Source organism: Talaromyces amestolkiae, assembly GCF_001896365.1.
Source record: "Talaromyces amestolkiae strain CIB chromosome Unknown scaffold6.1, whole genome shotgun sequence".
Lineage (NCBI taxonomy): Eukaryota > Fungi > Ascomycota > Eurotiomycetes > Eurotiales > Trichocomaceae > Talaromyces > Talaromyces amestolkiae.
In genome coordinates this window covers 387,054-414,688 of record NW_024468042.1, presented here as the reverse complement: position 1 = coordinate 414,688, position 27,635 = coordinate 387,054, and the positions used below count along the sequence as shown (strand labels likewise).

Sequence of the window (27,635 nt, the reverse complement as noted above, 5' to 3'; positions counted from 1 at the left end):
TGAATTGTCCAAGGGGGTAGTGGCGATTATGTTAGGCGCCAGTGCTGGGGTTACTCCGGTCTCTTCGTCGACTATGAAACAACCGCTCTATTCCGACGGCGATGATGATCATACTCGCGAGGCAAAAGCAAGAGTCATGTCTGGCCCTCTCAGGTCTTTCTTTGACCCTCTTCTACCGTGGAAACATCAAGATGTTCCGCCAGCCGTCCGAAGGCAGAATTTATCGTCATCTGCACAAGACTTGATTAAGATAATTGAGTCGCTCCCTCAGGCTAGTGGAATAAGTTACAAGACACTTTACCGGCTCGCAATCGACGAGCTTGAGATGACAATTGTAGCCATGCGACTGCATACACAGCACCCATCGTTCGTATTCATGTGGCTTGTCGGCACAAAACGTCAATTTATGGAACTTATCAAACGAAGAGACGTACTGGCTCTTCGGATTCTCAGAGAATACGGGCTTGTGCTCACAATGGTAGAGAGTCATTGGTGGGCTCGGGGGCTGGGACGAACGGTTATTGATGGAGTCGACATGGCTTTGTCGTCTCTACCGAAAGGCAGGAGCTGACAATGCATAATTATGAGTGAAAGCTATACTCAGATTTCATTGATATCTGGCAAAAGCTACTTGGTAAACATGCTTGCTTCCGGCCTAACAGTGTAAACATGGCCATGAGTCTTAAATTAATACAGTGAGAGTTCCACTACATATATCATTAGCTAGTAGAACGGTGCATATTGATAGTCACAAACGGTGCAAGACTTGGAAATGGTTTAAATCCAGTCCAGTTCTCCCGCTATGAAATTGTTCCATATTAGGCTAATACTTAATCTTGCTTGCATGCCTAATGTACACCGTTAGATATTGAGAAATTGAGTCGGAACGCGTAATGTATTGTACTGTGTGTCTGACTAAAAGAAAGAAAATATCTAGCATAGACTACTATATAGAAATATTGTATAAAGCTATGCGTGCTAGTTTTGTAAAGGGGTTTCTCACTAATATTTTCTAGTGAGATATACTTATTATCTAAAATATAGTCTATTAAGTTTTGTATTATATCTAAATAAGTATTAGAAACTAAAGATATAGAAGCTCTTTCAATTCTTCGTCATAATGCTTTTGTTGCTCCTTGAGTTCCCCCACTTGTTTATGTAGGTCTTGTAGAAGTTCAATAAGGTTATGTCCTTCACGATTCCCAATGCGTCTCAACTCTGGCTCCATTGCTATTTCGTCTGCTGGGAAAAATAATTTGAGAAAGTTTTCGAGCTCTTGCTTATTTGTAGGGTCTGATCGAAGCTGATTGGGTAAAGAAACTGTTATGGTTTTATATAGAGACGCAGACCACTCCTCGTTCTTATACTTTATTAGTAACGTTTCCAGAAATAGTATCAGTAGATATTGAGATCTTTACATGTACCTCTCTGATACTGAATTTTCTCCTCTTTTGAGGCGGCTCATCTTCATTCCCCGCAGCAGCTTGATCTATACACCGAGTCATTGTTTCAGAGTCGGTGACTTAGTAGCTCAGGTTCCTCATCCTTGTATTTGTCTTTAAATAATCGAAAGGATGTTTTAAGAGTGTTGCTGGATTTCATGTCTCATTGAAGCATAGTTAGGAAATGAAACTCTAGATCTCTGAGTTAGGCAAGTCTATGAATTTATAGATACGCGTGGGATTGGCTCTCCCTTTCAATGGACAAGAGGAGGTATAGTCATTTATTCTAATAGTTTTAAGAATTACTAACCCAAACTTCTCCAAGTTTCATCTTCTACTGATATGAGATTCTTTTAAATGCCGTTATGTTGCACTAAGAGGTTCTTTGACGCCTTTGATGCATGCGGTATAAAGCAATTGAAGTATAAAGATGTATAGACCAGTAATGGGGCTAGTTTATCACATGTAACATGTATCACGCTTCTTCATAGCTGCTTGATACAAGTCACTTGAATATTTCCTTTTTTGGATTCTTAGGGCAATGGACGATTCTGCCTGAGGCCACAATTACGTCCCACCAGATCACGTGCTGGCAGCTGCTTAGTCTCTGTGGCTGGATAATCAATGAGCTCCATAAGCTCAATCTCCATGAGGGCTCTTTGTCTCTTCATCACATCATTCATCATGAAGTTATAATCAAGTAGCAGTTTCAATTGAGTGAGGACCAGAGCTATCTTTTTTCTCTGTTCTACATAGGTGTTCAGCATGAGTCAGTTGGACGGAGATACAGTATCAATAAAGACATATTCGACCATGATCGTTGAGTAAACCAACTTCTGTGGACGGATTTTCCAATGGTAAGCGATTTTATACAATCAAAATCCTACCGTTTGCGAGCCGCCAAAATTTCGTAGGAACTTATAGTAGGTTGTTGTATATGTGGTTACAACAACAATAATGAGAATATGTCTTCGGGATATATGAGGGTCAGATTTGGCAGGTTGTAACACGCGTTACACCATATAAATATGGTGTGTTATATAGAAACATTAAGAGGGTTTTCTTTGTAATACCTTCTAGCGAGATATGCTTGCCGTCCAATAAGGGCAGGATAGTGGATATATGCGCTGCGCTTACTATATTCGGGGTAGGGGTAAAGTGATCCTGCCAGAAATCAGCTGTAGCAGCGAATGATACTTGCTGGTATGACTAGTTCCTAGCTAATTGTCAAAGGTCGAGGTCATGACTGGATCTTCGTCAGCCACAAAAATGTAAATTCTGGTTTGATCGGAGACTTTACACATAGTTAAAGTTTTGAAGATCAGTCTGTACGTACGTAACGTTCTTATTGACATATGTGGGATATGTTCAGCTACTGTGGAGAGGACGGCGCCGGAAATAAGGGGCCAACATGCAGCGGCTGAGATTCAGCTGCAACTTTGTTCTTATTCCCGGTGCATCTCTAGATTGACTAAATTAATAGCGCCTCGTGGTGGGGGGAAAACGGCGCCGAATCTCACAGTGATTGCGACCATTGCGGCTGTTCAGTTATGGTATCGGACATGTACTCCGTGATTCTCAGCTCAAATAAAAAACTGTATTTGTCTGTATGAGTTAGTTATATTTACAATGCTTGTACGAAGTCAATCAACGCCAGTATCGGAGCATTCCAGCCTGTCTTCAAGAATACTCTGGGATACGTACGTACGAAACCAGTAGATCTTCAGTGTTGGCCGCCCACTTCGCCCCGCCGATTGAGCGATTGGATGTTCTCAGATACTTTAATCTAGAAGCCATGTCATGTTTCATTGGCATGTGGAGATTAGTATGTACGTATTTTGCCGTTCTTACCTCGGAGCAGCATTTAAATGATGGCCAGAACCCAGAGGCCAACATTTGAATTCGCATCAACACGAGAGGAGACGACAACGCGCATTCTTCTCGATAATCACACAAAACCCCGGAACGACATCATTTTCATTGGTTTAAAGGTTCGCAGACGACAAAATTTGCCTACCAGGAAACACTTGGCTCTAACTTTCAAGTTTCATTTACTTTGCGCTCACTTCTGCCGAAGTTTTGCCTAGCTTGCGCCTTCTGAGAGAAATAGCAAAGACATAATCCAAATGACTGAAGAGAAAAATGGAATTGAGGTGTACCACTCACCATATATTGCCTCAAAAATGCCTCCAAAGCCAATCACAGAGAATGACATTCTGAATTTCATCAATCAAGGAGAGAAACACCAACTCATTCCGACGATAATCGACCATAATGCCAGTCATAATCCTCAAAAAGTCTTTGCATCGATTCCCGTGGATAATAACGACCTCAGCCAAGGATTTCGAGATATAACATACTTTGAACTCAGCAAAGCCGTCGACAAAGCTTCATTCTGGCTTGAAGAAAAGCTGGGGTCTGCACCTAAAGCTATTATCAGTTCAGAAGGCCAACAGGGAAAGACCCAAAAATCGAGCTTTCCAACATTTGCCTTTTATGGCACACGTGATTTGAGGTATTCTATATTTGCTGTGGCGGCTATAAAAGCTGGTTGTAAGGTATGCAAAAGAAATACTTTGTTTTCCTGAAAATTTTGTCCTTTCCATCAAATATTTTGCTCAAATACATAATACGCAGATGTTGTCGCCATCGCTTCTCGCCTCAAAGGATGCGCACATTCATCTCATCAAGGAAACAGAGTGTCATACCGTCTTCTATATTCCTACCACATTCTCCCTGGTTGAGCAGATTACCACCACCCTTCAGCAATTAGAGTCTTCAGCTTACAGGATCTCAACCGCAGTCGCCCCCGAAGTTGCTGATTTGTTGCCTGTTGGAGGGAAAAATGTTGAGGCTGGACCAAGTGGCCATTATCCTTACAACAGAACTTGGGATGAAGCATGTAACGACCCTTGCCTGATCGTCCACACGAGCGGCTCAACAGGCATGCCGAAAGTCGTCTACTACACACAGCGCATGCTTGCAAATCCCATTACACAGAGCCTCTTACCGCCTATCGAAGGTCGAATTCCCCTGGTGCAAGAATGGTATGGTCAACGAATGCTAACCACAGTGCCCCCTTTCCACGTGAGTCGTTTTTATGTCTAAGTCATGTGGAATGAATATCCTGACCATGTCACAGTTACTAGGCTACGCCGGATTCCTAGTCTGCCCCATCTATATCGACGTAGTAGCAGTCATGGGCCCTCCCGATAGACCATTTGACGCTGCGTTGGCAGATGAGATACATCGGAATGCTCGCCTAGATACGGGAATATATCATCCATCTTTGCTACAGGATCTTGTTCGAGACGAAGTCAAACGACAAGAGTTGGGCAAGTTGAAGCTCATATGTTTTTCCGGTTCTCCTCTTGAGACAAAGACTGGTCAATGGCTTGCTTCAGAATTCGGTACATTGCGAAATGCTCTCGGGAGTACCGAGAGCTTCGCATGGCCTATGGCCCAGGTGCTTGATGTGAAGAAAGACTGGGCTTATGTTCACTTCTATCCCGTCAATGGTATTGAGTTCAAACCTGTTGGTCTAGCGAGCTCTAAGAACAAATCCGAGGAAAACGTTGTGAACGAGGAGGAACTATACGAACTGACTGTGCATCGCACCATCGAAACTGATGCGTTGACCAACGTTTTTCGTTCTCTACCGCGAACCAGCACATGGCACACTAAAGATCTTTGGAAACGTCACCCAGACCCCGCTAAGAAAAATCACTGGCTCTATCAAGGCCGTACCGACGATCTCGTTGTTCTCAGTGGAGAAATCAAGATGTATGCCGCTCATCTAGAGGACAAGATAGCATCAGCACATCCTTCTATACGCACTGCACTTGTTGGTGGCCACCAGCGCAAACAGCCTTTCCTGTTGCTTGAGCTAGCAGATTCTACGATTACCGTAGATGATATCTGGCCACTTGTTGATGAAATCAATCTCCGCTACACGCATAGTTCGGTCCGTTTGAATAGATCGCTGGTTCTTGTAACGGAGCCATCTCGGCCTTTTGTGCGACTGGCCAAAGGCTCGGTGGCTCGAAAGCAGACTTTTGACTTGTATGCCAAGGACATCGATGGTTTGTATGCAGCTTTGGAGCAGTAAAGGCCTATGCACCCTCATTGTGGAAACCCTGCACGGAGAAACGGCCAGAAACTGCTCGGCTGCCGAGTCGGACGGGAAGGTTCATAAATTGTCTTGAACTCAACATAACTTCAGATCGGTTTAGCACATTAGCAACAAGGGTTCATGCTTCAAGACTGTATATCTCCACGCTTGGCACGACAGAAGTCCAGGCAGCTAAATTAACACTGTTCCGTATTGACTAATTCTGCGATCGCGATGTTTATATCGTGTCAGGTGTGGCTTTTACGCATAAATTATGGTCTTTATGGTCGTATTGCTATTGAAAAAGCAGCACACATCATATGCATGCCAATTTTGTACCTTGCTCATATAGAGACTCGCCCAGTATTGCTAGGTTGTCCATTGTACATGTAGACCCATTTCTATACCTGTGGCTCTGTCAATTGCCTAGATAATTGACTGCCAATCGTGACGGTCTCACCAGTGAACTCCGGTAATCCCTGCTAAGTCCCGCTGTTAAAAAGCAAACTATTTGATACCAGCTCATTGATGCATCATAAATCTATCATCATTTAGCCTGAAAATTGCAAATAAGCGTCCAATGAAATAACTAGTTACACTTACAAATCGAACTTGCGTCACCTCCTTTGTTCTCGAAAGGAAGACTACGAATGCTTGAGCATCACAAATCTGTTTAGGTATCTAGAGTACTCGAGTTATATGTTTGATTTACAGTAGCTTTATGCACCTTTATCCTCTTACCTGGATTCTTTCCCACGGCGATAATTGCATGCAGCGCCAATATGGCTAATTGCACGCAGAACACGTTCGGCCCAGTTGTCATTGAGCAATGTGGATTCGATTTTACTTTGCTTTTTGAGCAGATTTTCATGTCTATGGTTCCATCTGGCATTCTAATTGTGGCTTTTCTAGTCCGTCTACCTTATCTCTTGCGACAGGATAAAAAGGCTGCATGGAGCAATCGGTACTACTTAAGACAGGTAGGTAGGTTATTCGTGCCTGAGTAAACCACACGATTCACGTTATTCTAGTGTTTACTTGCAAGTTTCGGGGCCCTACAGATCACTCTTTTGTGTCTGTGGGCATCTGCACCTGAATTTTCCATTGAAACCGCGATCCCAGCGGCATCTTTGAACATAGTCGATGCTCTAGTGATAGCCCTTCTTTCGGGATTGGAGTCCACGAGATCCGTTCATCCTTCAACGGTCCTCACAGTCTTTTTGTTTTTCAGCCTCTGGTTTGACGCTGTTCAACTCCGTACACTATGGTTGCTTCACGAAAAGCGATCTCTCACAGCGATTGCAACTGCCAGTCTAGGAATCAAAACGGTGATCTTAATCATCGAGGCACGACCAAAGCGCAATCTCCTTTTGCATCCTTACCAAAATTTGTCACTAGAGACCACGTCAGGATTCTTGAGTAAACTTGCCTTTTGGTGGTTGAATCCTCTTCTCTGGAAAGGGTTTCGTTCTACGTTAACTCCATCTGATATGTGTCAATTGGAACCTGATATGTATTCAATGACATTGGAACAGAAATTTCGGACTTCATGGGATTCCTATTCAACGTCCACTCATAAGCACAAATTGATCAGAGCCACACTGTGGGCAGTCAAATGGAAAATGTTAGCCGCTGCGGTTCCTCGACTTATGCAGAGTGCCTTTACGTTTGCACAGCCTTTTTTGACATTTCGTGTGATCGATTACATTGATGAGGCTTCAGGGAGAGATCGGAATGTGGGATATGGGCTTATTGGGGCCACTGCCCTGATATATGTTGGCCTCGCCGTGAGCAGTGCCATGTATAAGCATAAAACATATCAAATGATAACACAAGTTCGGGGTGGGCTAATTACGTTGATCTATCCGAAAACTTTGCGACTCAGCAACTCGAAGACCAGTGATTCTGCTGCGGCCACACTCATGATGACAGATACCAATGCCATTGCCCAATCGTGGACAAATATACATGAGATGTGGGTGTCGCCAATCGATGTCGGGGTTTCTATCTATCTATTGGAGAGGAAACTGGGGTTTGCATGTGTGGCACCGATTGTTCTCGCTATAGGCTCTGTCTTGGCCAGTGGTCAAATTGCGAAAATACTCCAAAGACGACAAAGTTTATGGCTGGSGAAGGKTCAAGAACGAGTTAGCTTTACCTCGGGGTTTTTATTGAATTTAAAATGGTTGAAAATGATTGGGATCGCATCATTACAAGGGGAGAAAATGGAAAAGCTACGGGCTAGAGAGATCGCCAAAGCTAAATCATATCTACGGATCGATACGGTGGTGAACGTCTGTGCAAACATGTCATCATTTCTTTCGCCAATAGCGGTAATTCTACTGTATGCATTCACAAGACACAACCTTGCGGATTCGTTGACGAGCGGTATCGTTTATTACGCCCTCACAGTTGTGGCACTGATGTCGAGCCCCCTCGGTTTGGCGCTGTTTGCATTTCCGAATTTTCTGGCGTCACTGGCCTGTTTTAATAGAATACAGGCATATCTGGAACTTGAAGAGAGGATCGACTATCGCCGCTTTCACTCAGCCGCTGCAATTGGTACATCCTCAGTCCAGGGTAGTACCAGTGTCAGTTTGGAACTCGTCACCAAAGCAGAAGGAATTGAGTCAAGAGAGAACACCCTCAGCCCAGATACACCGAAGGCAACAAATAGCCCTGTATTCTCTATTAAAGATGCCTCGTTCGGATATGAATTGCGGGAAAGTCCCGTCTTAAACAGAGTTTCTTGGAACTGCTTTCCCAAGACATTTACTGTCGTATTTGGAGTAGTAGGATCTGGAAAGACAACACTGCTAAAAGCACTTTTAGGTGAAGTTCTGTGTCTCCAAGGCTCCGTCAGTATGGCTACTTCATCAATAGCGTACTGCAGTCAAACAGTCTGGCTGCAAAATTGCAGTTTGCGGGACAATATCCTCGGAGGGCAGCCCTATGACGAGAAGCTGTATAAAGATGTGATATCTGCTACATGTCTCGAATCCGATATTGCACACTTGCCCCAGAGAGAAGACACATTACTTGGTACGAATGCAATCAAACTCTCGGGAGGTCAGTCCCAGCGAGTAGCGCTTGCGCGCGCAATCTATGCCAGGAAGCCCCTGCTTCTCTTGGATGATTCTTTCAGTGGGTTGGATGCTGCCACTGAGGCATCAATTTCCAGGAATATATTTTCACGAAAAGGTCTTTTACAAAGGCTCGGCATGACTGTTGTCTTAGCTACACATAATCAAAATTACCAAAAGCTAGCCGACTCTGTATTGACTTTAGAGTCTGGGGGTATTATCACCTCTGTTGAAAAACCCAATCACCTTCAAGTCCATGATAGGGATGCAAATACTGACGAAGACGCTGTGAATAGCGGTTCAATAAACTCCTTTGACAATGTTCAGTTTGATAAATCAGAGCTTGAAACCGACCTACCCAGCACGTTGCCTATATTTCATCAGTCATTGGTCCCGGACGATTCGGCGCGTAGTCAGGGGGATACTGCAATCTATAAGTATTATATTGGCAGCTTTGGGACTTCAAGGCTACTAGTGTACCTTGGACTGAATGCAGTTTGCACATTTTGCATGAGATTTGGTCAGGTCTGGGTTGGATTTTGGGTGGATGCTCTGCAATCAGATACGACCAGACGCACAAATTACATCTATGGATTTGTTTATGCGGCTTTTGGCCTAGGCTCTTTGTTGTTCTTTGGAGCCTGTCTTTTATTCATGTTTCAAATTATCGTTCCACGATCAGGACAAATGCTGCACAAATCGCTTTTGAAAGCCACTATGGGCGCGGCATACATCTTCTATACGGGGACAGACTCGGGGGTGACCCTTAACCGTTTCAGTCAGGACTTGACATTGGTAGATGAAGACCTCCCTAACTCCACCGTATCCCTGGTCTACGATGTTTTTATGTGCGCTGCGCAGGCAGCTTTGATATGTGCTGGAGCCAAATACATCTCGGTTGTGCTGCCGGTTCTCGGTCTCATCGTCTATTTCATCCAGATGAACTATCTGAGGACTTCTCGACAGGTCCGCCATCTAGATTTGGAAGCGAAATCTCCGCTATTCAGTCATATATTAGACATGTATACTGGCCTAGAGACCATCCGCGCTTATGGATGGGTTCAATCATTCGAAAACACTAGTATCTCGCGGTTGGAGAATTCGCAGCGACCGTTCTATACCCTTTACTGCATTCAGCGCTGGTTGGGTTTGGTCCTCAACATGTTAGTTGCTTTTGTTGCTACACTATTGATCGCTTTGGCAACACAAGTTGACGGTACATCTACGACGAACTCCATAGGTACTGCTTTGATCAATGTGGTGGGCTTCTCGCAAACGTTGAGCTCATTGATAGTGTCCTATACTTCACTAGAGACATCACTAGGGGCTATTGCAAGAATAAGGTCCTTTGTCGCTGAAGTTCCACAGGAAGATCATTCACATGAATCATCAAACTCGACCAGGCTCAGTTCTGTTGACAGCGGCAATTCTATCAAATTCAATTCTGCTGTTGTTTCATATGGGGGGTCAGTTGCTCCATCCTTTATTTTTTCTTGTTTTGGAAATGTGATCGACCGGACTGACATAGAGCTGTCAGCTCTGTAATGAGCCCTGTGCTTAGAAACTTTTCATTGAATGTAGGTGCCGGTGTCAAAGTCGGGATTTGTGGACGTTCTGGAAGGTGAGCTCTATCCTTCTACTTCAATCCCAATATTCAGCAACTCGTACTCATCAAATGATGATTCAGCGGCAAATCGTCCGTCATGTTGGCACTACTTCGAATGATTCCGACCATAGCAGGCAGCATCACAATCAATGGTATCGATATCTCGACTATCCCAACCGAAATCGTGCGGTCACTTTTCATCGTGGTAACGCAGCAACCAATCCTATTCCCTGGAAGCCTCCGGTCAAATATTGACCCGTTCTCAAATTATTCCGACGAAGAAGTCTATCATACCTTGGAGAGATTAGGGCTATCACAATTAGTCCCTTCTCACCAGAAATTTGACATTGATGTTGAACAACTAGCATTGAGCCATGGCCAGAAGCAGTTGATTTCAATTTGCCGAGCAATCTTGGAAAAGAACAGAAAAAATATACTGCTTCTGGATGAGATTACAAGCAGTCTTGACACAAAAACCGAGGCTCAGGTGATGAGAGTTATTCAGCAGGAGTTTGCCTCGCATACAGTACTATCGGTTTCGCATAGATTAAACACGCTCCTCAATTGTGATAGGATTGTAGTTTTAGATTCAGGCGAGATTGTAGAATCCGGAGCCCCAGACGAACTTCTACAGAAAGACTATGGTCTTTTTCAAAACCTCTGGTATAAACAGCAGGATAGTGCAGCTTGATATTATGATACTGGGAAATGTTCTGAAATACTATTTACGTTGAGAAATACTAACGACGTTGTTTCTTGGTAACAAATACTACTAATAGCGGGTACTATGTCGCAGTTTATTGTCAGTATCAATTTCTCTTCCAGAAGGTCAACAAATGAAGTATCAAAMCCCGCCGACACTGACTAAAGATTAAAGAAGGGAATAGACTCGATTTCTTTCAACTCTCGACTACTTCCTAGACCACTGAATTGAGGCCGGGTGCTTTTTGGCTCTTCCCTCTGCATTATCAACAACGACAACAACATAGAAGAGTGCTTCATTTATAGTGATAGGCGGATCATGGAAACTTTCATCAGGTAGGATATTGCATTTCTATGAAATTTACATGTTTTTGGAGATTCAATCGTTTCGTTTATAAGCTCGGATATAATCATTGAAAACTTGCAGGAAAAGGTCATATACGAGAGAATTTAGATTGACTATTAACCTCAAATGGTCACATTTCCAGTCCATGTACTAGGGCTGGACTCTCTGGATTTAAGCCATAAATGGGCTGTCCAATCTCACTAGCAAAAAGTAGACAACAAAGTCTCCGGCATCTTTTCCACTAGCTATCTTTAACTGTCAATGATTGGACATAATTCGTCATTTCTGCTTAGTTGACCTTAAGCAGATGACTTCTCGTAGGCGGCATCAGCATCACTGCGGCGGATAGAAGACTTCTCATAAGCAGCGTCGGCATCACTGCGGCGGTCATTGGAGGATTTCTCATAAGCAGCATCGGCATCACTGCGGCGGACAGAAGACTTCTCATAAGCAGCGTCGGCATCACCGCGGCGGGCGTTGGAGGATTTCTCATAGGCAGCATCGGCATCACCGCGGCGGTCATTGGAGGATTTCTCATAAGCAGCGTCGGCATCACTGCGGCGGGCATTGGAGGATTTCTCATAGGCAGCATCGGCATCATTGCGACGCACAGAAGACTTCTCGTAAGCTGCATCCGCGTCACCATTAAGGATCACATCCCGAGCGACATTCAGCCCTAAAACAAATTATAAGATAACTTATCTACATTATCAAAACTGGAGGGGATGCAAACCGTCACGAGAGACTGCCGGGGTAGCTGAGGTCAATGTGACATACAATGCCACCAAGGCGGTACTTAGGAATACAGTTCGCATTTTGAAACAAGATTGCGGGCTCTATTGGTATTCTTGGTAGAGCGAGAAAGTTGGATGAAATTGAGTCGGACAGTTATATGTTTCTTGTGCAGTTTGATGCGAGCACTCACAAAGGACGATTGAATTGACGAACGGGAAAATGACTCCTTTATAATCTCAAGATTTTTTAACGCTTCCAAATGAACATGCGAATAATCTTCGACAAACCCACCACACGTCGTAATCTGTTCAGAGTCATTTCTGGAGACGACTCATGTCGGTGATGGCATCGTGCTTTCGGATGGCGTGAAATGAGCTAGTATACTACACCTGTGTCCTCTGGCACCTTCCCTGACGGGAATATGTGTCGCTATCCAGTGAAAGCCCTAGTCCCATCCATCTATGCATGACCATTAAATGCAGGGTTCTTCGGCGAGTATATGTCTACATTCATTTACAGTCACAAATTTGGAAACTGGGCTTCGGATAATACAATCCGGCGGCCCGACAAGACATCATTCACTGTTGAGCTGTCGCAACTACCCCTGTCATGTTGCGCGTGCCGATCGTTGCTCGCTTATGTTATTTCTCCATGTGTTGTAAGGAGGCTTTATAGTACTAAGCTTTTTGCTGTAGCCTAGATCTGATTTATCTCTAATATCTGGGGTTTGAGCATTTTCATCCCTAAATCCACTTTACACCTGCTTTGAGCAACTTTTGCCCCTTTCAAGATGAACGCTGTCATCAAGAATGGTCAGGCAGGCCGACTCGTCATCCCCCTGCTGTATTTCGCAATATTCTTTTTCTTCTTCGGCGAGAATATTCAGCAAGCGCCACGAACAAAGATTTACGAAACCATACTGTGCCTGCAGCAAGGTATTTTTCCTGCTCCTAGCACGGAGCAGGAGAATCCCCAGTGCAAAGTCTCAACAGTACAGTCTGAATTAGCAGCATTGAAGGGTCTCGAAAGGTTGTTTGGGATCATACCAAGTACGTTTCCTGCACATTTAACCGTCAACGGATCAAATAGTTTCCAGTTAACAACTCAGCCATTCTTGCCGTTCCATACGGCATCCTTGCAGATCGGTATGGACATGTTTTTATTATGTCGATGGCACTGCTCGGCGTTCTCCTGGAGGAGAGTTGGCCTTTCCTAGTATGCAGGTTTGCAGACAGAATCCCTGTTCGCTTCATTCTCATGGGCCCCATTTTCGAGATGATTGGAGGAGGGACGGCGATTAGTTCGACAATGATGCATGTTGTTGCAACACGCAACTCCACAGACGAGAACAGAACATTTGTATTCTGGTCTATTCGTGCAATATCTATCGCTTCTGCCGTCATCGCAGAGGGTCTAGGTGGCTTCCTCATGGCGAAGTCCGCATGGCTGACCTGGTTTGTCGGGCTGATTTCCCTGTTTCTATCTTTCATCACCAGTCTGTTAATCTCAAGAGTCAGCCCTCAAATGACCTCTTCGTTTAAGTCTAATACTTCTTCATCAACCTCGATTGGGTATGGCACGATAACGACGCAGGCTGAGAATGATGCGAATGTATCCACCACAGACGGGAAAACGACCACGTTGTCACGCAGCTTGCGTATGTTGAACGAGGTCAAACAAGGCTTCGGAATTGTTCTCAGCAATATACCGCTACTAGTGCTGCTCGGAGCAGCCTTTTCTGCCCAATTGAGTGACGATGCATCCCCAATGATTTTACTACTCTACATCACCGGGCGTTATCATTGGAATTATTCAAACGTACGTATTCACTCTAACACTTGGTTCTACGCTAATGCAATAACATCTGAAGGCTACCTTTCTATCAGCAATAGCAGACAGCATCCAATTCGTTGTGCTTGTCGTCATACTTCCATATGTCCGACTGTACCTGGTTGCATCTTGGAAGTGGGCCGGTTACAAGTGTGACTTGATAATTGCTCTAGTCGGTGTTTATTTCTTGACATTAGGTACCTTGATGCTTGGTCTTGGTTCTTCCGTTGAACTAGCAATCATCGGTAATCTTTCACCATTTCTCTCACTTGCCGCATATAGATTTCGTTTACTGATACCAAAATCCTCAGGTCTTGTTTTGACATCGTCGGCGGGAGGTGTTCAAGCAGCAACGCGATCTCTGATCACGGAGAAAATCCGAGAAGAGGATATTAACGTAGTTTACTCAGTCTTCACGATTCTCCAACGCATAAGCTCAGCTCTGGCTGGGCCTGTCTACTCTTCGACTTATGCTGTTGGCGTGAAAATGGGTGGGGACTGGTCAGGATTGCCATTCTTTGTTGCGAGTATGACTGCAGCTATTTCAGCTGTGATGTTACATCAAGCGCAAAGTCCATCCAATTATGAACCTGTGCTGTCGGAGGGGATAGATTCAGAAGATACGTAAATCCATTGTGACAGATACAATGATAGTGGCGTAATTACATAGATCTAACTCGTAATTTCGAGGTTGTATATAGGTAGGGGCGTTAGATGCAGTTATGCATATTGAATTTCACCTTGTGTACGCAATCTGCCTTCTTGTTTACATGCTGCGTACTCATGTGACTGGTAGGAATTTTCGACAATATTACTGGCCTTTATGTACAAGGCACATGGGGCGAAATTGTTCTAAGCCTGCATTGATTGCATCCCTGAGTCATTAGACAGCAGAAAGAGGGGGTGCTTCACCTGCTGGCCTCCTGCCCTACGGATTTCACTTTTTCATTGTGGTTGTCCACCTCGATAATCAAGCATTATGCTAAAATTCTGAGACGTATTCGGAAAGTCATTGAACGATGGCTGAAGCAGCAGAATATAACTGCTCTCTGAGCGACGACAGTCCGAATGAGAATGAAGCATTTCTGCTATCCGAGAAGGGATGCGAGTCCCGATGGGCAAAGCAGAGTCGTTGGTGGTCTTTTTCAAGAAGTCTTTCGGTCCCGGTTTGGGTTGTTCTTCTATTCCTCGTACCTTGGATAATGATGGGAATATGGGTAGTCCAAGCTTTTGCTGCACAGCTGAACAACAGCGTGAAGCACGTTTACTGTAAGTTCTATATTTGCTATTCATACTTGATACGGCCCTTTAACAATCTTGTTAGCTCCTGCACACGAGGTCATTTCATATGTTCCGGTCACATTTAATGTCGAGGATACACCTGGAGAGTCTAGTCCTTTTGCAGGACCGCCTCGAAAAGGTCTCGACGAAGCCTGGCATGAGCTTTTGCAGTGTACGTTCAAGCGGCTTTCGTTTCATGCATAGTTTCTACGACAAGTTTCCAACGTAAAAAAAGAAGAAATCTGACTCATCAGTGAGATAGATTCCAATGTTCGTCTCACAGATTCAGAGATGGATCGCATCGACACACAGCGCAAGGCCGAATCCGTTCATCTGCCTGACGGAGGCTGGTTTGCAACATTTCAATTTTGGCATGAGTTGCACTGTATTGTGAGTTTCTCAATTTCAAATTTATGACTATCCTTACTTCTTGGCATGGACTGAGTCGTTTCATATCATCAGAAGCATATCCATCGCTTCATATGGCCCGAGACTTATTTCCCCAACGTGACATCTGCCCAGCATGCAGATCAAAAGATCCACCTCGAACACTGTCTCGATACCCTCCGACAGGGAATCATGTGCCGTGCCGATATTACTCCTGTGACTATGCGATGGGGTAAGAAACAAGCAGTTCCTTTGGGAAATTTCTCAAGTCAACACGAGTGTGTCAATTGGGAAGCTCTGATTGACTGGATCCGACCCCGGTCAATTTCTAACATATTTGATCCGGGGTACCTCAACCACCCTATCTGGGGGCAAGTGTATACGGAGGAAAATTTGGAGAATTCTAACATTGTAGGCGTTGTCCACGATTCATGAGGGCTCGGATAATAATCGCGGACGAGCAAATGTTCCAGGGTTGTACTCAAGATTCGCTTAAGGATGGTTATTGAATGTTATAAAGTATGTATACAATAGTCAGCTATACATAAATCTTAATATATTGCTGCAGAAGTGGTATTTACTCCCTATATGGCCGGGCAGTTACGGTAAGACCAGGTCCAATTGTTGCGTTGATACTGGCATTCGCAACAGCAGGCGCCACAACAGCCGTTTGATGACTTGGAATCCTCTTTCAATAGTCGTGAATTCCACAAAGGATGGTCTGACAAATTTGGCGACTGGATCGCTCTGATTGCCCTACAGCAAGCTGAAGGCTGGACCGGATATCAAAAGACGTTTCATTCTACGGGTGGATTTGCTCTGCTCGAAGAAATCGAGTGTCTTTTGACAGACAACCTTGCTATTTGGAAGGTATGGGATTGCCGCGCACTGAGAGAGTATCTGACGGCCAGAAAAAATGCTCTATATCACTTTCGCATCACAGTACAGAAACAACATGACTACAACCACAAGAACTTTAACTATGATCTCAACCACACTATTCAGAGTATGTATGCACCGTCCGCTGGTTAGTGGAATTCGAAAATATGGATTTAAATTAGCTGACGCTTGATCTCAACGTTGTAAGCAGGTGTTCGTGAAATCAAAAGAAACTACTCTGCCGATGAGAAAAAGGCAATGCAGGAGAGCAAGCCCTCCAAACTCCGTCGAAGGGCTGTTCAAAATAGGGAAGAACGACAACCGTCCCCAGTTAGAGCATATAATTTGTTGACAGAGGAGCAATCTTCAAATCAGAAGGGCCGCCATGGTAACAACGTCACCATCAGCTCTGTATCGTCAGTTTGGCAACGTTACCTTCATTTCAAATCACGGATACGTCTCTCGAAGGGCATCTCAAAACCGATCAGATGGCGGGATATCGATACAATCATATTTTCTATTGTTATATGCGTTAGTGGAGCATTCCTGGTCCTATCTTTCTGGAAACCGTCCGACGCCGGGTTTTGGAACAATCTCTCCCAGACATGCTTCTACCTGCTGACCACCTATTTTTCGCTTTGGTCATCCTCCAGAGCAGAAGAAAATGAATTAAACGCTCCTCAATCTAAAATCCTCTGCCGAGTTCTCTTTTACTGCGGTGTGGTGTGCGTGTTGCTTTCTGCCGTGTTGTACCATTTCTCGAACAACATGTCTTCAATATCATCCTTCGCCTCTAATTTCTGTCAGGTAGTCGCTATCAAACTATTGCTGGAGAGAGGAGAAAGCAGAGTAACGGAGGTACATGTATAGGGTCCATTCACTCCCATGGCTGATCACAATGGTTACTCAACCGACCTCACCGGGGATGGGTTTCAGCAGGTATATGATGGATCCGAAAGAATACTGTTTGCATGTACATGTTCTGGGAAAGAAATCTTTGTATATAGGCCCCTACTCCCAAGGTTGGAATAGCCTAGTAACCAATGAAGGTCGGAAAACTTATTTGCTTAGTCCTGTTTTACGTCAAGGGAATTACTAGACTTGGTACCATATTTAGAATGAGATTGGCGGTTTTCTCATCTCAATGCCCTCGTTTCGAAAATGTCCTTTTGCATTTTGCTCCCTTGCACCTACTGTTTTAACACACCACTCAAGGAAGTTATCAAATCCTTGAAGGTTATTCGCATAAGATAGCCAATGGGGTCGTATAAAGGCCTTCAGCTCGGCAAAAGCACCTCAATTGGGGTAGAAATCTGGAGAGTACGTGAGTAAATTTAGACGCTGAACACCAGCTTTGAAACACATCGAATTGACCTTTTCAGAAGGATGAAGGAAGCATTATCCATTACAACAACTAACTTGAGTTCTAGCCATTTCCCACAACGATGAAGCAGGTCACCATAAAATCTTCGAAGAATGCAGCATCAGTTGAGCCCTTAAAAATACAAGACATAATAACCCCATCCTGTGCATAAGCTGGAAGAATATACCAACATTGATCCCGATGAATCAGTCACCTAAGATAGCCGATTTTACAATCAAAGTATAGATCAAAATGCATGAAGTGACATTGCAAACTCCATTCATGCGAAGACAGCTGCTTTATGTACATTTTGCATGGAATAAAAGACACATCCACCTAGCCATATGGCTCCAAACTGGGCCAAATCATCCCTTAACAGCCTTTTCCAAAGCCTCAAGAGCCGCCGTATATTCCTTAACCATAGCCTTTGTATTTTTCTCCGACTTAGCGGGTTTAATGACCTTGCCCGATCGCACCACATTCTCGCTCTTGACAATCACTTTCTGGAACCACAATCCCTCGCGATGCTCAACCAGCGTCCATGCCTGACCTGATTTTCCGGCTCGCGCGGTTCGTCCCACACGATGGACATATGTGGTCAGACTTGTAGGCATGTCGTAATTGATCACTGCGCCGAGGCCGACTAGATCGATACCTCGCGACGCACGGTCTGTGGCGACTATGATGTTTATTCTTCCGGCGCGATAGTCTCTGAGTGTTTTGCGAGAGGAAGAGGAGTTGTTGGATTTGACTATGGTGCCGATTTTGTCTTTTAGTGCTGGATTCATGAGGCTGAGGAGGTGGGATAAGCGGGCTGCGGATTCGGTGGATTTGGTGAAGATGAGCATTGAGGTAATGCCAGCGTCGGATTTGGCTGGGACGATTTCTGAAGGCTCGATGCTGACGGATGAGGTGTCCGATTCCGAATCGGAACTGCTGTCACTCTCGTTATCAGAACTTGAGCCGGAGCTTGACTCGGACGAGGAATCTGAGTCTGAATCGGCCTCAGATCGAGAGTCCGAGTCAGAGTCTGAAGACTCGTCAGAGCTGCTTGTATCACTGCCTGAAGAACTTGTAGCATCATCATCATCCGAGCTTGTCTCATCGTCCGTGTCAACACTTTTTGTGGGTTTCCTGTCAAAAATTGAAGTATACGCAGGGGTTCCAATACCACTCCACTTCGATTTGTTTATTGCGATTATCAATTTCATCAGATGGATTGGCTTTTCGGACCCATCGCCTACAGGCACAAAATGTTCCGTGAGGTTGGATGGCAAGACAAATTGCTCTGTTTCATGATTCGCTCCTTCATCAGGATTCATATTTTTCGAGCCGATTGCCACTAATTTTGGATTATCCAAGCGCAAAGAGTTGAGTTTGGTAATATCGTTGGTAAGCGTTGCACTCAGAACCACCTTTTTCGGGTAAGGTGACTGTATCGGCCGTCCTATTCTAGCCAGGACAGAGTCGCCTACATTGGCAGTCTTCTCTTTGTTGAGTGCAGTCATGAGCACAGAAACCCATTCCTGGAAACTCTCGTTGAGCAGCCGATCGGCTTCGTCCACTATTAGCCACTGGAGTTGACGAAGACTGAACCCATCTGTTTGGCGGATGTGATCGACCAATCGACCAGGCGTTGAAATGAGAACATCAATGTTCGGTCGAGCCACTTGCACGTACTGCGGTAATTGGTCTTTTGTGCGCTCTACCTCATCTTTGTACTTGAGAAGGTCGAAATCTGCCCAGTCATCTTCTGACATGACTTTCTGCTGATCCTGGTTGTACTTTTCAGGACTGTAGACAGACTCCCATCTCATTATTTTCTGCTGTTCGTCCTTTAGAGCAACATTTCCAATGGCAGTGCCAATTCGTAGATTGCTTCCACAAGCTTCGAATGCTTCTCTGGCCTGCTTCACCAACTCCCTGGTAGGCACGACAATGAGAGCACGGAACCTTGGAAGATATTCCCTCTGAAGTGACTGGTTGATTGGGAGCACATATGACAATGTTTTCCCCGATCCAGTAGAGGCCGAAACACACAAATCACCTCGATGGCGATGCTTCTCGTCAAGAAGAAGGGGAATGACTGTAGCTTGTACTGGTGTTGCCTCACTGTATCCATGTTTTTCGAGTTTTGAGACCACGCCTCTATCGAGGCTTATATCATCGAACTTGACAGGTTGTCCATCCTCTTGGTCATATGGAGATTTCGTGACGGGATTTGTGATCCAATCGGGCATTGTAGAGTATGTAGGCTTTTCTCCTGTATCTCCAGCAGGTTCCGGCTGTGGAAGAGGCTCTAAGCCGTGAGCAATAACCGGCGTGCCAGTCTCAATTGGAGCTTCTTCCACATCTTCGGCGACGGGTCTAGCTTTGATTGATTTCTCAAATTTTTTGAGCAGCTTCGCATGCTTCGACTTATGCTTCTCCTCATTTCTTGCCTCCTCGTGTTTGCGTTTTTTATTTTTCTTAGGCGTGTTATCATCTATTTGCATATCCTCAGCCGCCTCATCGGCTCGATGAGATGATTCTGATTTATTCGAAGCATCATTTCGCTTTTTCTTCTCCTTGCTACCACTCGAAACAGCACCCTTCGACGGCGTCTGATCTTTCGATTGAAGCTTTTCGGATTCCTTGACTGGTGTGACGACTCCGTTTTGTCCTTCATGGGTATCATATCTGTTATCCGAGTCTTCAGTTTTGCTTTCCCTCTTCCTCTTCTTCGGCTTCGGTGAGTTGACGGGCGATGCGACGACGTTTTCTTCATAGCGGTGTTTCTTTCGCGGTGATTTTACTTTATCTCCACCATGTTCTTTTATGCTCTTATCTCTAGCCATTTTAGGCGACAGAAACTAGCTCCGGCGCGACACTGGATGAGGATGGCGAGGCGTACGCAAACGGAAATGTTGCATAGATTGAAGGTGGAACGTGTGTCAGAACTGCTATTGAATTTGGCAGATAATTAGTATCACGGCGATATTAAAATGCCCATTTCCATGCAAAATGACTTACCTATTTTCCATTTATAGCCATCACCTCCGCTTTTTGAGCGGGGAGAAAACAAAATTATTTGCGACGACCACAAGAAAAAGATATATTGCCGGAACAATATTCACCGCTCTACATGCCGCCTTTGGTGTCGGCCTTCCTTGCATCATCCCTGATTGGTTCTGCCTAACTGACACACGAGATTGCCCTTTGCAATTGACTTGCATGCTTGTTTATCAGGCTCACTAGTATTTGAATAACTGCGGAGATGATCTAATTGAGTACCCAAACCGGCGCGCTCGTAGAGCAAGCCAGGTTGGAATTTGTTCAATATGCCTTACAATATTGCGTGAGTTGTATCCACTGTATAGCTTCAGGAGCTGCGCTAACAGTCGTACAGTATGGTCAGCGACTTCTTCTTTCCACAGCCAGGTATGTCACCGAATGAGAAAACAACCGAGGGATGTATCTGACCTTACGACAGGTGGAGTTGAAAGTCACATCTATCAACTGTCAACGGTAATTCATCCGCTACCTACGACTCGAATCAACTGACGACAACAGAAACTCATCGACCGCGGCCACAAAGTCATCATCATAACTCACGCCTACAAAGGCCGCACTGGAGTACGCTACCTCACCAACGGTCTCAAAGTCTACCATGTTCCTTTCCTCGTCATCTACCGCGAGGCCACGATGCCAACGCTATTCTCGTTCTTCCCCATATTCCGCAACATCATCGTTCGCGAACAGATTCAGATTGTCCACGGTCATGCCAGTTTGAGTAGTTTCTGCTGCGAGGCTATATTGCATGCGCGTACGATGGGATTACGTACCGTCTTCACGGATCATTCGTTGTTCGGGTTTGCGGACGCAGGGTCGATTCTTACGAATAAGCTGTTGAAATTTATTCTTAGTGACGTGGACCATGTTGTCTGTGTCAGTCACACCTGGTATGTCGTTGTTCCTTATTGCAAAAAAAAAAAACAAGTGTTGACAGGAAGTAGCAAGGAAAATACGGTTTTACGAGCGTCGCTGGATCCGCTGATGGTATCCGTCATACCCAATGCGGTCGTCGCTGAAAACTTCCGCCCTCTCTCTTATCCGACCACAGACAGCATCGCGGGTCAAGCGTCTCGGCCAGCTCCGCGAATTATCGGACCGAATGATACAATCACGATTGTCGTGATTTCACGACTCTTCTACAATAAAGGTATAGATTTGCTGATCGCAGCGATACCACGAATACTCAAATCGCACCCGAATGTGCGTTTTATCATTGGCGGATCAGGTCCGAAGGCCATTGATCTAGAACAAATGTTGGAACGAAACATGTTACAAGACAAGGTCGCAATGTTGGGCCCTGTACGACACGAGGAAGTGCGAGACGTGATGGTCCAGGGAGATATATACCTCCATCCCAGTTTGACAGAAGCGTTTGGAACTGTGCTGGTCGAAGCTGCGAGTTGCGGTTTATATGTTGTGTGTACACGTGTTGGAGGTATACCGGAGGTACTGCCACAGCACATGACAACGTTTGCCAAACCAGAGGAAGACGATCTCGTCCAGGCTACCGGTAAAGCCATTGCAGCACTTCGATCAAATAAAGTGCGCACGGAGCGATTTCACGACCAGGTGAAGATGATGTATTCCTGGACTGACGTTGCGCGCCGAACTGAACGGGTCTACAACGGAATATCTGGTGCCATCAGCGAACTCGAATTCTACGGACATTATCCAGACGCAGGCTGGGACGCCGTTCGCGGTCGCACTCGCAGCTTTGCGCTGATTGACCGGTTGAAAAGATACTACGGATGTGGTATCTGGGCCGGTAAACTGTTCTGCATGTGCGTTGTAATTGATTACCTGTTGTTTGTGTTTTTGGAAATGCTCTGGCCTCGGGCCAATATCGATATTGCGCGTAGTTGGCCCAAAAAACAAGTGCCGCATCCGGATGCCGCTGCAGCTACGAAGGGAAATTTGACGAGAAGTACAAGAGATCGACTGCGAGCTAGTGGTTGATTTCTCTTTGCTCCTTTTGTTTTTTGCGAATGATACCCGTTGTTTTCAGGGCTGGATAGCTACGACAGTAACACAACTCGAATAGCAGATGGTCAATACTCAGCTATCGTACATACAATCATCAAATCAACTATTTAACGCCGCTCACTGGCAACACTCTCCGCCGACTGAGGGGGCAAATCCTCCGCCCCGAGAGCACCCTTAGTACTACGCGTACCTGGCTTGGCCTCCTCACGATCCAACGCCCTCTGACTAGGATTATATCTGGGATCAACCTTTTGTGAATCCCCAATTGAGCGTGCAGTATGCTTTGGGGGGGCAGTTGCGCCCACGCCTTCCAAGCCTGAACCATAATGCTTACGTCTGTGTTTACCATCATGACGCAGTTCGTTGCTAGTCTGTCCAATCATGGGCCTTGAGAAGGCATTGTTTATATGCACATCCTTGGATGTAGCGCCGGGCAACGTGTCGAGAGGGTTTGTGTAAGTCCGCTCCTTGCCGTGGCCGCGCAGAGTGTCCTCGTTGTTGGCTTGGCCGGGCACTTCGTTGATGGGGTTTGGTTGGTAGGAGCTTCCTGCTGGTGCGGTGCCGGGCGGGAGGGTTTTGGCGTGGAACTCGGGGGCTTTGTCGGCTTCACTGACTTTGATGCCGGGATGGTGCTTCGAATCTAGTCAGCCGGTATCCTATTGAAATCAGATAGAAAGATGTTATACCCATTTCTCGCGATGAGCGTGTTGGGCAGGACGGTGGGGATGGAAGGGCTGGGTACCCACGGCGTCGATGGCCTGATTGTTTGGAGTAGACATTTTGATGGTTTTGCAATCCGAAGTATGAACGTTTCGATAGTATTCGATAGTATTTAAAAGTAATCAAGAGTCAACGTAATAATTAAATGGCGGTCGGTATGGCGAATGGCAAATTATATAAGAAATTAGCCCTAAGATGTGGTATACATGACGTCAAACTGAGGTGTACTGATTTCATCTTTTTTTCTCTTTCTGTTCGTATTCTCTGCTCAATTATTAGCAGCTGAGTGATTAAAAATCCTGCTAGAATAAGGCATGCTCTGGATTGGCATAATGTCATTCTCAACCAGTTGATGTCGCCAGACGGGTTGCTAGAGGTCTATCAATTATCTCGTATGTACTTACCATGGACAAGAACTATCAACGCATTTGTCTTGCAGCGATTACCTAGGTATTTCGACCATCTTGACAGTTCATACATACTTTAATATACACTCCTGTCTCATGCAAATGGTCTAATAATCGTTCTAATACATGTGGTATCTCAAGTACATCCAAAACAATACAATCAATCAATCAACAACATCATCATCAATAAAGTAATCGTAATCACCGCATCACCGGCGGTCTCCCCTCCTTATTCCACTTGACCCTACTCTGCACCCACTCCACCGCCTCACGTACCCCCGTGCCCAATAGCGCACTCACAGGCAACACCCTACTATCTCTGACCCCAGCGCCCTTCTCTCCCTCAAAAACCTGCCTCACAAACCCTTCCTTAATACGCACAACCTCCACACAATCCTCGCGGTCCTGCTTGTTCGCCAACACCAGAATCGGCACCCCAGCCACATCCGCATTCTGCAACACCGACTCCAGCACTTGCTTACACTCGCCCAATCGTCCCATATGCGCCTGCTCACCTCTTTCCGTCGTCGAAACTGCCGCGCCAGACGTGAAATCTTCTAGTCCCTCGCCGACATCCGTGCTATCGACTACGAAGATGATGGCGTGGCAGCTCGAGTAGTAACTCTGCCACAATCCGCGCATAGTAGTTTGTCCGCCCACGTCCCAGATCTTCAGATACATGTCCTGCAGTGGAATGGTAGCGACATTTTGGCCGACTGTGGGCACTGTGCGACCGATGTTTTGTGGCTGACCGTCTGGTTGAGGGAGGTAGAGGGCTTTGATTTGTGAGAGCAGCGTTGTTTTGCCGGCGTTGTCGAGGCCGAGGAGGAGGACTGAATACTCTGTTCTCGAATTTGTCAGTAAGGACGACTAGAGTGTATATTTATTAGTAAAATAGAAGGAGACGCACCCTCCTTGCTGGTTGCGTATAGATACAGCGACTTGGCCAGATGGTACATGACTTGATAGTTAATTTACGGGCCGCCCACCGAGAGCATGGTGAGGGACATTCGTCTGTCGCTGGTTATTGAGGTCGAATACAGCACCAACGACCTCGAGAAGGTCAAGGGATAGAGGTCGCGGTTTTGTTGTTTAGTGCAGTTGTGTTGTCGGAGGAAGCTAAGAAGTCGTACACATTGACCGCGGCTAAATTCGTGCCAAGCTCTACTTGGTTTATTAACCCGCCAGTTTGATCATCCGGCATATATTGTTTATTTATTCCAAATATCCAATCGAATTATCAATAACTAGGGAACTATTTCTGCATACTCTTGCCTTGACAAAAAGGTCAAAATTGTCCATCACGCATCTCAACAAACGCCTGATATCTCTTCTGAGTCCATCTCCGACAGTTTTTACCCCAGTAAATCATCGGGGCAGTAGTCATGATACACACAAAGCTCAAAACGCCAATCTCCACAAACACCAACGACAGGCTCTGCGCATCAATCCAGTATTGAGCAGAAAATGTAAAGATGCATCCGATGGTGTTGTTGATAACCGACACGCCCACCATACCTTCCAGCACCATGTCCGGATACGCATCCATGAGATACGCCATGCTCAAATCTCCCGCGCAGCCCCAACCGAAGCCGATGAACCCCAACCCAACGTAGGGCCAGGGCCAAGACCAGCCTCTGTCTGAGCCAATGCCGAAAAGCATCAGTCCCGCGGGCGCAATCAGTGCAACGGGGAACATGAGCCAGAGACGCTGCTCGGCCTCAAAAATGTTGTTGTTTCGGCGCGCCATCCACAGCACAAAATAGTCGGAGAACCAGCCGCCATATATACAGCCGATCAATGCCCCTATCAAGGTCGGCACATTCATGATCCCGACTGCAGCATCGGTGTAGTACCACGGCGCATCGTACCAGTTATCCTCTTCGACGGTGAGGTAGAAGGTCAGCCATGCATCCTGTGCGCCCCACTGGAGTCCTGAATACAGGACGGCTGGAAATGCAAAAACGCGAAGTATCAGCCACAGACGCCGGAGGTATTGTTTGAAGCCGGTGCCGATCAACGTTGGGGAGGGTGTTATTAAGGCGATGCGTTGGAGATAGGACTTTCCTTTCATACCGCCGCCGAATTCTCCGTCCAGCGTAACTGCTGGAGATGTTGAATGCAGATTCGTCGGGGTCTTTTCATTGGAAGCAGAATCGGCTTTGTCGAGTTGAGGCTGACTTCGAGGGACTTCAAGCCCCTGGATGGTATGTTTTCGGTCGAATGATGTTTCCTCCAGACCAAAATAAAAGAGAATCAGCATGGCACCTGAGATGATAGCAGCTAGCCATCCAACCCATCTCCATCCTAGGACAGAGCTGTCGGTGATGAACCCTGCAACCAGGGGCCCTGTGAATGTGCCAATACTGACCGCAAGAACGTACAAGCCCAGCACAAGTCCACGTCGATGCTGGTAGAAAAGATCAGACAGGGACAGTTGCGCCATTGCCTCTGCGCAAGATTCAGATGCGCCCACAAACAGCTGGTTCCAGATGCTGTCCTGTGTGGTCTGCACGCGGGCGAGCCATACAGACCCGACTATCGAAAAAACCAAGCATATCAAATACGAGATGCGTCGACCATACAAAAACGGGGCTGGGCCCAGCAGCAACGTGCAGTACCCAATACCCACGAAAAGTACMCCAGCCGCAACGTTGATCGAGTCCCAGGAGATGCCCAGTTCGGCATTCATACCATTCCCAGCTGTGCCAGCATCGTTCGAAGTAGCAGCGGTAAAGGCGACAATGAGCAGAATCAGAAATGCATGCCAGTATCGCCTCGCTGGGCTCCAGTTGAGCGGGTCTTCTGGAGAGTCGGTCGGTGTGGGGATCAGAGTTATCTCTGCGTTTGAAGAAATCAGCTCAGTCCCATTAAGTTGGAGGTCGTCCATCGTGATGTTCTGTCTTGGATCCATCAGTCTTTGATGCCACGCTTGTTCGGGTGCGTTCGACCGGCGGGATTTATAACATCTTCTCCAAGGATGTCGTCACGAGCTCCCAAGCTAGTGGATGAATCGCGATAGATACTTGACTCGGAGAGGCTTATCAGGACATTGTCGATGTCGCTCGTCCGAGCTGGTATTGATAGCTCATATCACAAAGTAGTTAAATCGTAGAAGGCAATTAATCCTCCAACCAAAGCCGTCAGTGTCTGACATTCCGGCAACGGTCCTGACTCCGCACGAGATAAGCATAGACATCGCGACGATACGCATACACCTAGGTACATAGAACGCAGAAAGGCTCACCCTCTCGGCGAGTCTATCCAATGGGTGCGAGACGACAGATCAGTCGGGGAGATACCATACCCAAAAGTCTTATCTCTGTCTTGAAGACTACGTCGCCCCATGATTTAGCAACATTTAGCGTGGTATGTCGCAGAGGGCACTAGGCTGGAGGAAGCAGGTACAACACAGGAGCTTTCTGAGGAAGTGATAAGGAGTGGATGCGAAACGGGGCAGTCCGATCAGATTGCTCAAGTGACATAGATTGTCCACGCGTATGTGCCACTGAGCTAGCCGGAATAGCAACAGACCGACAACTTAATTTCAATCAAGACTTATAGCGTTGTTAGCGTCAAATGCGCATCTGTCACCGGATGTAGGCCAAAAAAGGTATTGTTGCACTCCGCCGTGCAGACTCCTGTAGTACTTAGTAGCCTAGTAGGTATTTATTTCTTATGTCTACGGCTCCTACCCATTCATCAT

The 27,635-nt window shown here is 45.9% G+C and overlaps 8 protein-coding genes across 8 annotated transcripts; 3 read left to right on the top strand and 5 right to left on the bottom strand.

Annotated features, from left to right (window-relative positions):
- Positions 1-3,625: 3,625 nt before the first annotated feature.
- BHQ10_003734 (uncharacterized protein) lies at positions 3,626-5,550 on the top strand (the record flags this gene model as incomplete). Its single annotated transcript, XM_040876023.1, has 3 exons — positions 3,626-4,000; positions 4,080-4,529; positions 4,585-5,550. 3 exons carry the CDS (start codon positions 3,626-3,628, stop codon positions 5,548-5,550), a joined length of 1,791 nt encoding a protein of 596 aa, XP_040732238.1.
- Positions 5,551-11,589: 6,039 nt separating this feature from the next.
- BHQ10_003733 (uncharacterized protein) lies at positions 11,590-12,105 on the bottom strand (the record flags this gene model as incomplete). The annotated part of the gene is made up of 2 exons (XM_040876022.1): positions 11,590-11,966; positions 12,024-12,105. The coding sequence occupies 2 exons, from the start codon at positions 12,103-12,105 to the stop codon at positions 11,590-11,592; spliced, it is 459 nt and encodes a 152-aa protein (XP_040732237.1).
- A 710-nt stretch (positions 12,106-12,815) lies between these two features.
- Positions 12,816-16,555, top strand: BHQ10_003732 (uncharacterized protein; the record flags this gene model as incomplete). Its single annotated transcript, XM_040876021.1, has 9 exons — positions 12,816-13,074; positions 13,134-13,843; positions 13,896-14,100; positions 14,167-14,382; positions 15,077-15,124; positions 15,180-15,308; positions 15,399-15,526; positions 15,599-15,934; positions 16,175-16,555. The coding sequence occupies 9 exons, from the start codon at positions 12,816-12,818 to the stop codon at positions 16,553-16,555; spliced, it is 2,412 nt and encodes an 803-aa protein (XP_040732236.1).
- A 1,575-nt stretch (positions 16,556-18,130) lies between these two features.
- Positions 18,131-20,602, bottom strand: BHQ10_003731 (uncharacterized protein; the record flags this gene model as incomplete). Its single annotated transcript, XM_040876020.1, has 1 exon — positions 18,131-20,602. One exon carries the CDS (start codon positions 20,600-20,602, stop codon positions 18,131-18,133), a length of 2,472 nt encoding a protein of 823 aa, XP_040732235.1.
- A 483-nt stretch (positions 20,603-21,085) lies between these two features.
- On the top strand, positions 21,086-22,775 carry BHQ10_003730 (uncharacterized protein; the record flags this gene model as incomplete). The annotated part of the gene is made up of 5 exons (XM_040876019.1): positions 21,086-21,102; positions 21,154-21,185; positions 21,238-21,272; positions 21,318-21,706; positions 21,761-22,775. 5 exons carry the CDS (start codon positions 21,086-21,088, stop codon positions 22,773-22,775), a joined length of 1,488 nt encoding a protein of 495 aa, XP_040732234.1.
- Positions 22,776-22,909: 134 nt separating this feature from the next.
- On the bottom strand, positions 22,910-23,581 carry BHQ10_003729 (uncharacterized protein; the record flags this gene model as incomplete). Its single annotated transcript, XM_040876017.1, has 2 exons — positions 22,910-23,434; positions 23,489-23,581. 2 exons carry the CDS (start codon positions 23,579-23,581, stop codon positions 22,910-22,912), a joined length of 618 nt encoding a protein of 205 aa, XP_040732233.1.
- Positions 23,582-24,130: 549 nt separating this feature from the next.
- BHQ10_003728 (uncharacterized protein) lies at positions 24,131-24,888 on the bottom strand (the record flags this gene model as incomplete). The annotated part of the gene is made up of 2 exons (XM_040876016.1): positions 24,131-24,771; positions 24,840-24,888. 2 exons carry the CDS (start codon positions 24,886-24,888, stop codon positions 24,131-24,133), a joined length of 690 nt encoding a protein of 229 aa, XP_040732232.1.
- Positions 24,889-25,217: 329 nt separating this feature from the next.
- On the bottom strand, positions 25,218-26,819 carry BHQ10_003727 (uncharacterized protein; the record flags this gene model as incomplete). Its single annotated transcript, XM_040876015.1, has 1 exon — positions 25,218-26,819. One exon carries the CDS (start codon positions 26,817-26,819, stop codon positions 25,218-25,220), a length of 1,602 nt encoding a protein of 533 aa, XP_040732231.1.
- Between the last annotated feature and the right edge of the window lie 816 nt (positions 26,820-27,635).